Raw genomic sequence first — 10,262 nt, 5'->3', positions numbered from 1 at the left:
ATGCACCAATTCACACAGCTAAAGTTGTTACTGAATGGCACAAGGGACATTCTAGTGAAGATGAACATCTTATGTGGCCACCACAGTCCCCAGATCTCAATATTATTGAACATTTATGGTACATTTTAGAAAAACAAGCAAGGAGTCTATATCATCCACCATCATCACTACAAGAACTGGAGACTGTTTTAGCTGAAGAATGGACAAAAATTCCTTTGGAAACAATTCAAACTTTGTACAAGTCCATACCTCGTAGAATTCAAGCTGTAATTACTGCCAAAGGCGGTCCTACCCCATATTAAAATAAATTTGCTTGAAATTTTAAGGTGTTTCCATTATTTTGCCCAACACCTGCACCTATGTAAAATAAAAGAAAAAACCATAATTCTTTATTAGAACTTACCGAGAATAAGCAGCCTTGTGACATTCTGGAGCATCTGCACGCACCAAACATTCTTTGTGGCTGATATTTTTGGTGTCCCAAGGAAGACCCCATAAATGTTCCACATGGACTTTTGATTTAGCATTCTTGCATTCTTCAGCAGTTTTATATTCTGGAAGAAAATTTGGTAGATTAATACTCTGGAATTATTTATTAATTTGAATAATGAATAAGGTGGTGGCAGTGGTGGTGGTGGTGGTGTTTGTGACGGTGGTGATGTTAGTGTTGATGGTGTTGGTGGTGACAGTGGTGGTGGTGGTGATGATGATATTGGTAGTGGTAGTGGTGTTGGTGATGGTGGGGATGTTAGTGTTGATGGTGTTGTGGTGACGGTGATGGTGGTGGGAGGTGGTTTTGGTGGTGATGGTCTTGATGATGGTGGTGGTGGTGATGTTGGTAGTAGTGTTTGTAGTGAATTTGGTGGTGGGGATAGGGGATAATGTGGGTGGTGTGGATAATGTCAGTGGTGGTGGTGGTGGTGGCAACATAGAATGATAAGAAGAAGCTAATTGAGTGAACACAGAGAGGCTAGTATAGAGGTTATGACACAGCTCAAGAATAAAGTTATATTTATTTCTTTATTGCCCACAAGGGGCTAAACATAGAGGGGACAAACAAGGCCAGACAAAGGGATTAAGTTGATTAGATCGACCCCAGTACTGGTATTTATTTAATCGACCCCGAAAGGATGAAAGGCAAAGTCGACCTCAGTGGAATTTGAACTCAGAACATAGCAGCAGATGAAATACTGCTAAGCATTTCCCCCAGCATGTTAACGTTTCTGCCAGTTCGCCGCCTTGAAGGCTCAAGTTGTATTCTTTTCTATTCTAGGCACAAGGCCTGAAATTTTTAGGGAGCGGGGCTGGTTGATTAGATTGACTCCAGTATGCAACTGGTACTTAATTTATCAAACACAAAAGGATGAAAGGCAAAGTCGACCTTGGTGGAATTTGAACTCATAAATACCACTAAGCATTTCGCCCCATGTGCTAACGTTTCTGCAAGCTCACTGCCCTAAGAATAAAGTTATATTAACACAATTATGACAAGGCAGCTATACAGATGAAGTCATAGAATCAAACAAGACATGTCATAGCGATTATAGAAGCATGTCATAATGATAGTAGAGATGCATCATAATGATAGCTGGAAACCTGTTATAATAGAGGTTTGTCATAGAGGTTTGTCGTAGTCATTGTAGAGGCATGACATAGTGATAATAGGGACATGTCATAGTGGTTATAGAGAGATGTCATAGTAGTTGTACAGCAAGGAATTATATCAATTTATATTTTTTTTATTCTTTTACTTGTTTCAGTCATTTGATTGCAGCCATGCTGGAACACCACCTTAAAGGGTGTTAGTCAAAGGAATCGACCCCAGGAATTATTCTCTGTAAGCCTAGTAATTATTCCAGAGATCCCTTTTGCAGAGCTGCTAAATTACGGGGACATAAACACTTGAGCGTAGGTTGTCAAGTGATGGGGCTTACAAATACAAACACACATACACAAATATATATATATATATATATATATATATATATATATATATATATATATATATATATATATGATGGGCTTCTTTTTTCAGTTTCCATCTACCAAATCCACTCACAAGATTTTGGTTGGCCTGAGGCTATAGTAGGAGACACTTACCCAAGGTGCCACAGTGGAATTTTAGTTGAATGAATCAAACCCAATACTTTTTTTTTTAAGTTTGGTATTTTATCAGTCTCTTTCTGCTAAACCACTAGGTTACATGGACATACAAAAAAAAAATCAACATTGGTTATAAATTGGTGGTGGGAGACAAACACACACACACACACACAGAGTAGGTTTCTTTCAGTTTCCATCTACCAAACCACCTCACAAGGCTTTGGTTGGTACCAGGCTGTAGTGGGAAACACTTGCTCAAGGTGCCACATGGTGGTGGAACTGAACCCAGAACCATGTGGTTGAGAAGCAAGCTTCTTACCACCCAGCCACACCTGTGTTCATGTATATTTATTAGACAACAACAGAAATGAGCAGAAGACACAGGTAAATGGCATCAATTATATCTACTTACGTGGTGCTTTCTCAAGGTAACTAGAAAACTCAACCCAAGTTTTCTTGTTTTTCTCACAATCTGCTTTATTGTTCCATCTTGATGTACATTTTCTTGACTTATCTGGGTAAAACTCTACACATTCTCCATAATTATGCTTATTGAAGCTTTTATCACGGTAACTTCTGCAAACATAATCAAAATACAAGATCTTATCAGAAAGTATCAGGACTATTGCTATGGTAACAGAGCTAAAATATGCAAAGTGAAGCCCCTTATCACAAATTGATCCTGAACTCTGTCTTGTGTGCACATTAAGTTATAATGTTCTCACGTGCTTCTGTTCTTTCTAGCAATGCTTGGAAATAGAGTGTTTAGAAGATTGGGTTTCAGCTGCACAGGATCACCTTTCTAAAAACATAATAGGTCATGAATTATGGGTCTATGGCTATGATCCTGAAGTCAAGGCTCAGTCTTCACAGTGTAAGACCTAAACAAGACTTCAAGATGCTGAGAAGATCCAACAGAATGTGACAAGGCAGCTGCTCATTATCCCAAAACAAGAGTTCCAGGAATGCTTCCAACAATGGAAACAATGTTGGATACAGTGTGCAGCTTCAGAAGAGGACTATTTTGAAGGAGAATTGATATTGTTGTAGTTTTCTTTTTATAGTACCAGCCTTGATACTTTTTTGATCAGGCCTCATAATTTCAGTACATGTTACACATATTCGATACAAATGATGTAAATCAATTAAAAACCACTTTTCAGCTTTCTATTTCTTCAGCAACACCAAACAAGTATGGAAGGATGCAGAGACACAGAGACGCAGAGCTTTTAGACATTCCCAGGAATCGAGGCTTGGCACTTGTGCCGCAGCTTCATGTTCCTGGCACTTGTGCCAGTGGCACGTGAAAAGTCATTCAAGTGAGATCGTTGCCAGTGCCGCTGGACTGACTCCTGTGCGGGTGGCATGTAAAATACACCATTTTGAGTGTGGCCTTTGCCAGTACCTCCTGACTGGCCTTCGTGCTGGTGGCACATAAAAGCACCCACTACACTCTCGGAGTGGTTGGCATTAGGAAGGGCATCCAGCTGTAGAAACTCTGCCAAATCAGATTGAAGCCTGGTGTAGCCATCTGGTTCACCAGTCCTCAGTCAAATCGTCCAACCCATGCTAGCATGGAAAGCGGACATTAAACGATGATGATGATTTTACTCATGAATGTTCTTTGTAACCCTTCAATCTCTTGTACAAGACAAGATGAGTTTGAAGACGAAAGCTGTGGCCAGTAATCTAATCTGCTGAGAAATAGAGCTTTCCATAGAATCAGCATAATTACTGGTTCTCTTGTGGTGAAGGCTCATAAGATCCATCCTGCGAGACATCTGCATTTGGAGGTTATTTTGGTGATGTGGCTAGTAGTTGAAAAGCAAACTTTTTGACCACTCAGTCATACACGAATCTGCAAATAACAATTGAATAAACATCACTTACTGACAATCGTTAGATTTTTGAGCAAAGACAACAATATCAAGCCAAGGAGTTGGATGCCAGTAAGGATAGTAATCTCTCTCCTCTGGACATTCATAACCACTTCTGCCACCACCAGCATTCTGACGAGTTTGAGTGGCTCGCTTATAACCATTTTTATTATTCAAGTTTTGGTCAGCAGTAAATAAACCTGAAATGTGTTGAGAAAATAAATAAAGAAATATGATAAAGGTGATCATCTCAAATGTAATTAAAGGTAACATGTGTGGGAATACAGTTGAAGATGAAATCAAAATCTTTATTATAACAAAACAGGCTTGAGTGTAATGCGTTAAACAAACTTAACTATGGAATGAAATTTGAAGAAAGAGAAAACATAAAAAGCACTGGTGCTGGTGTCACGTGAAAGCCGTGTCAAAGAACTGGTACCTGTCCCATGTCAAAAGCGTGTGTGTCAGTGCCACACAAAAAGCAGCCAGTACACTCTCTAAAGTGGTTGGCATTAGGAAGGGCACCCGGCCATAAAAACCTTGCCAAAACAGACAATGGAGCCTGGTGCTGCTCTCCAGCTCTGATCAAACCATCCAACCCATGCCAGCATGGATAATGGATGTTAAATGACGATGACGACGACGACGATGATGATGATGGTGATGATGACGAGTTCCTGGAAAATTACAACCTTGAGTCCTAGGACTCACAGCACCAGTTACCCAATTTCCAAGCTGTATAAGTGATTGGGATCATAATATTCCCCACTGAACTGGCTGCTGATCCATTAAAGAGTCACTCATCTACAGCTGAGTGGAGTGATGGACCAGGGAGACAATACACTGTCTGGTCTGGGAATTGAAATCCTGATCTTGAGATTGTGAATGCAACAGCCTAACTAGTATGATATGCACCCTCAATGAAATTGAAAACTTAACCAAAAATCTTTAACTTAATCAAACATTATGAAGGGCTTCCCAACCATGTGGTTCTGGGTTCAGTCCCACTGCGTGGCACCTTGGGCGAGTGTCTTCTGCTATAGCCTTGGGCCATAGATTCTGCTAGTTTTATTATTTATTAAGGAAAGAAATCTAAAGAATTCAGATGGCTGAGCTGTTAAAGGTGTTTGCCTATTGTATGAAACATCAACAGTTCATATATTTTCAATGGTGTGAAGCTGTGGCTTTAATCCTTCTAAAGGCATTTAACTTTTAATGACTTTGCTTACCTAGTTGTAAAAATAAATCATTTAAAGATCTTAGCAGAAAATAGGGAACTACCAAAACTTACCATTATTTCGTTCACGTTGATAACATTTGTCATACCAGTCCCAGCTCTCGTGAAGGCCAGAGTTCATATTAACGATATTTTTAAATTTTTTACTCTCCTGATGATTCTTGGGATTTGCCTGATTCTCATTGAAATTTTGTTTATTAGTGTTCACTCCATCTCTCAGTGTGTCAAGCTTATCATCTGTAATATAATTATTGTTGAGTAATCATTAATTATTATTAATAATAATAATGATATAATCATTTTTAAACAGTATATAGTCATATTGAACACAGCATAAAATACATTACCCGAAGTATGTAAAATGTAGGAACATCTACAGATATTTATTTAAAGTCTTTAGTTGTGGAATTATAGATGGTGTGAAAATTTTCTCTTCTCTCAAGGAAACAGAAAATTAACATATTTGAAATCCAAGGGAAACCATTTATTTTACTTCCTGCAAAGTTAGTGTTTCATATGGCAACTTAAATTATTAATTGCCTGTGTAGCTGGAAAATTAAGGTTGCAGTTAATTTGAAAAGGAGACAGTTACATCTGCAACATGTCTGTAAGAAGAATCTCATTTATTATTCTGCTTACTTGACAGATTGTTAGACTGTTTTTACATCATCTGTAATTTCATAGCTAAAGGCTTTCATATCAATAAATGCTAACATTTCTATATTATCCCGGTTTATAGTTTAAGACTTACTTTTGTTCCTCTAATTATTTTTTTCTCCTCCAACTAACTTTGATTCAGAAATAACAAATATGAAACAGAATACAAATTTAATATATTATATATTTACTAACTCATCCATGTTGATATACATTCATGCACTTCCAAATACAAGTTCATTCATGTTTTAAGCTACAAATTCATTCACTCTAACATAAACTTATTCATATGGGGTCAATGTAATCAACTTTCCCCATGGCACCCCCCTGCCAAATTTACAGGCCTTATTTTTATTATTATTATTAAGAAACAACTGACCAGGGTTCATTTTCTGACACATGTACTGCAGGACCAAATTACACCGCTTCTTGTTTGGGTCCATCTCATCATCTACGCCACAACCATGCTGGTTGACCCATTCCAGTTTCAGAAAGGTGTTGCCTTTCTTTGGATCCGTTCTTGATATGGAAGCACTCTGGAAGTATTTCTGAAACAACAAGAAAGGGAGAGGGATCATAAAATAAGAAAGGGCTTCTCATTTTGTTTCCTAAATGAGTTAGCATAAAAAAAAAAGTAACAAGATAAAAACTCATTAAGTTCTGCTCACCATTTGATATTGATCTTCGATCTTCTTTGCTGCATTGTTTGTGGCATCACCAACATTGTAACCACCTTTGTTGTTGTTCTGAAGAGAAAAACCAAAATATTTATCATCATCATCGTCATCATCATCATCATCATCATTATTTAACATCAGTTTCCCATGCTGGCATGGGTTGGATGGTTTGACTGGGGTCTGGGAAGCCAGGAGGCTGCACCAGGATCCAATCTGATTTGGCATGGTTTCTACGGCTGGATGCCCTTCCTAACACCAACCACTCCAAGAGTGTAGTGGGTGCTTTTTACATGCCAGTGGCACAGGAGCCAGTCAGGCGGCACTGGCATCGACCATGTTTGGATAATGCTTTTTATGTGCCACCCGCACAGGAGCCAGTCAGGTGGGCATCGATCACATTCGCATGGTGCTTTTTACGTGCCACTGGCACATCGGCCAGTCAGGGGGTACTGGCATCAGCAACATTGGGATGGTGCTTTTTATGTGCCACCGGCTCAGAAGCCAATCAGTGGGTACTGGCATCGAACACATTCAGAGAGTGCTTTTTACATGCCACCGGCACGAGGGGGGGGGCAGTCAGTCAGACCTGGCATCGACCACATTCGGATGGTGCTTTTTATGTGCTCACAACGGCAGCTTGTGGGAGGGGATTAAGTCGATTACATCGAGAGCAGTGTTCAACTGGTACTTATTTAATCGACCGTAAAAGGATAAAAGGCAAAGTTGAATTTGAACTCAGAACGTAGTGATTGGCAGAATACTGCTAAGCATTTCACCTTAGGCTTGCTAACGATTCTGCCAGCTCGATGTCTTATTCAGTTCTTTAATAATATTCTGATAAAGAGAATAAAACATTAAATGTTTACCACAAATAGACCAAAGAACATTATTTACATTATTTACATTTGACGGATATTCTCTGAAATATAGAACTCTTAAACATAGAACCAAAGAAGTACAGGAAATGATAAAGTCTTGGACTATAGAGTGATGTAGGTGCTAGCATGGCTGTGTGGTAAGAAGCATGGTTCTGGGTTCAGTCCCATTGTGTGGCACCATCAGCAAGTATTTTCTACTACAGCCTCTTGTCGGGACACTGTATCCACTCATGAGACTACTATAGCCTCATGAGTGGATTTGGTAGACGGAAACTGAAAGAAGCCCATCGTATATGTATACGCGTGTGTCTTCATGTCTGTGTTTTTCCCTGCCAAACAACTTGACAAAGAGTGTTGGTGTGTTTATGTCCCAGTAACTTAGCGGTTCAGCAAAAGAGACCAATAGAATAAATACCAGGATTAAAAAAATAAGTGCTGTTGTTGATTTCATCATCATCACCACCACCACCGCCACCACCACCACTACCATCACTACCACCACCATCAGCAACAACAATGCCACTGCTGCCGCCACCAACTGTGATAGGTGAACAGTGATAGGTGAACAGTGATAGGTGAACCGCGATAGGTGAACCGTGATATAGTGACGGATTACTGTATACTATTTTCTTTTGTTTTTGCAGCATCAGCTTCACCTAAAAAAATAATAATAAATCAACAAAAGTACAACAAAAGAAGTGCAGGAGTGAACTGAAGAGGAAGAGTGTTTCTACCTGAGAGTCAAACAAACGGTTTGCTTCTTTGCGTTGGGCTGTGTTTTCATTGAGTCTGTTATTGGAACCACGGGGATTTTGAGAGAACATGTCAGAGTTCACTGCTGTGATGATAGCAAATAACAGCAGGCAGGAAATTGCACACTTTAACGACATCTTTCTCTAATTAAAAGATAACAAATTAATCATATAAACAAATATGTTTCAACAATTATGAACGGGAATCTGTTGTAGTGGAAATGGTACACCCCTCCCAAGGGACATGTGGTATGAACCAACCACTATGAAGTGAGACGACATCAGTACAGGGAGTCATGTGTCAGTTGTTGTGATGATGATGATGATGATGATGATGATTTTAACATTGGTTAGATCAGGGGTTCAAGTCCTATACCAAGCAGTAAGTTGTGTCCTTGAGCAAGGCAATTTATTTCACATTACTACTGTACATCACCATCATTTTAATGTCTACTTTTCCTTGCTTGCATGGGTCAGATGGAATTTGTTGAGGCAGATTTTCTATGGCCAGAATCCCTTCCTGTCACCAACCCATACTGGTTTGTAAGCAAAGTAATATTACCTGATGGCCAGGCACGTTCTCGTGGAAGATTAGAAATGAATGCCAATGTTTGTATAAAGCAAACAGTCATTACACCTATCACAACATGTCAAGACAAGGCGAAAAATTTTTATCAACGAAATTGTAATCTACACTCTCGAAAGCACACTGCTGCAAAATTTCATAAAAAAGTCTGCATTTCTCAGAAAATTATAAAGACATAAAGAGCGAGAGGCGCTAATTTGCAGGTCCGCCTCTTATGTAATCGTTTCCCCAGCTTCAACTATGTTACGAAAACTATAAGCGACTATAGTTCAGGGGAGGCAACTCTTTATTCTGTTTAGTGTGTTTAGTTACCAAGAGACTTGGATTAGTATAAAGTTTGACTGTGGCGGCGAGCTGGCAGAAACGTTAGCACGCCGGGCGAAGTGCTTACTGGTATTTCGTCTGTCTTTACGTTCCGAGTTCAAATTCCGCCGAGGTCGACTTTGCTTTTCATCTTTTCGGGGTCGATAAATGAAGCACCAGTTGCATACTGAGGTCGATCTAATTAACTGGCCCCACCTTCCCCAAAATTTTGGGCTTTGCCTAGAGTAGAAAATAATATATAGTTTAACTCCAGATCAGAAAGACAAAAAAAAAAAACCCCTAAAAACAAACCCCTTAGTCTAATAGGTGCAAAAATCCAGGAGTTAAACTATATAGCCGCAGGAGTGGCTATGTGGTAAGTAGCTTGCTTACCGACCACATGGTTCCGGGTTCAGTCCCACTACGTGGCACCTTGGGCAAGTGTCTTCTACTACAGCCTCGGGCCGAACAAAGCCTTGTGAGTGGATTTAGTAGACGGAAACTGAAAGAAGCCCGTCGTATATGTGTGTGTGTGTGTGTGTGTGTGAGACAACCGATGTTGGTGCGTTTACGTCCTCATGACTTAACGTTTCGGCAAAATAGACCGATAGGATAAGTCCTGGGGTCGATTTATTCAACTAAAGGCAGTGCTCCAGCATGGCCGCAGTCAAATGACTGAAACAAGTAAAAGAATAAGGTACTGGGTCGAGTTGTTTGACCCAAATTCTTCGATGCAGTGCCCCAGCATGGCCGCAGTCTAATGAGTGAAACAAGTAAAAGATAAATAATTAATTTATGCTCGATAATTTTGTTATGTCAAAGAGGAAGCGTCTACGAAGTCTTTTAATCTGCTAGAAACAACAACCAAATCCCACTTGTTACATGAATGTCATAAAAAGTTCCATTGGATAGTGTTATCCAAGGTACATATAACCAGCAAAATCATCTTGGTTGGAATGTTGTTTTTTTTTTTAAATAGGTTTGCTCGGTCACGATGAAAGCAGTTTGAGACAACTTCCACCACCAGGGGTCCGCGGATCACAGGTTGGGAATCAAGGCTTTGCAGGGTAGGGGAGACAACTCGCTTTTCTTTCACAAAGTAATTTTAGAGATATATTTGCATAGCACGTGACCTGATCTGTAATCGTGTGCTGAAACAAAAACAATTGCAGCGTGGAAGGTGTTTATAAGC

General features: G+C 39.6%; 1 protein-coding gene across 1 annotated transcript in view; it reads right to left on the bottom strand.

Annotated features, from left to right (window-relative positions):
* LOC106869894 (protein DD3-3) overlaps window positions 1-10,262 on the bottom strand; it is a 33,776-nt gene that overhangs the window by 16,076 nt on the left and 7,438 nt on the right. The window contains exons 2-8 of the mRNA XM_052973241.1: window positions 8,164-8,325; window positions 6,543-6,620; window positions 6,254-6,422; window positions 5,272-5,454; window positions 3,994-4,180; window positions 2,516-2,679; window positions 404-554 (exon numbers count right to left, since the gene is read on the bottom strand). Coding sequence (XP_052829201.1) covers window positions 404-554; window positions 2,516-2,679; window positions 3,994-4,180; window positions 5,272-5,454; window positions 6,254-6,422; window positions 6,543-6,620; window positions 8,164-8,319 — 1,088 coding nt within the window. The 5' untranslated portion in view covers window positions 8,320-8,325. The remainder of the gene's footprint in view (window positions 1-403; window positions 555-2,515; window positions 2,680-3,993; window positions 4,181-5,271; window positions 5,455-6,253; window positions 6,423-6,542; window positions 6,621-8,163; window positions 8,326-10,262) is intronic.

Source organism: Octopus bimaculoides, chromosome 1, assembly GCF_001194135.2.
Source record: "Octopus bimaculoides isolate UCB-OBI-ISO-001 chromosome 1, ASM119413v2, whole genome shotgun sequence".
Taxonomy (NCBI): domain Eukaryota; kingdom Metazoa; phylum Mollusca; class Cephalopoda; order Octopoda; family Octopodidae; genus Octopus; species Octopus bimaculoides.
Note: the sequence above shows the minus strand (reverse complement) of the source record. Positions and strands in the feature narration are given on the sequence as shown.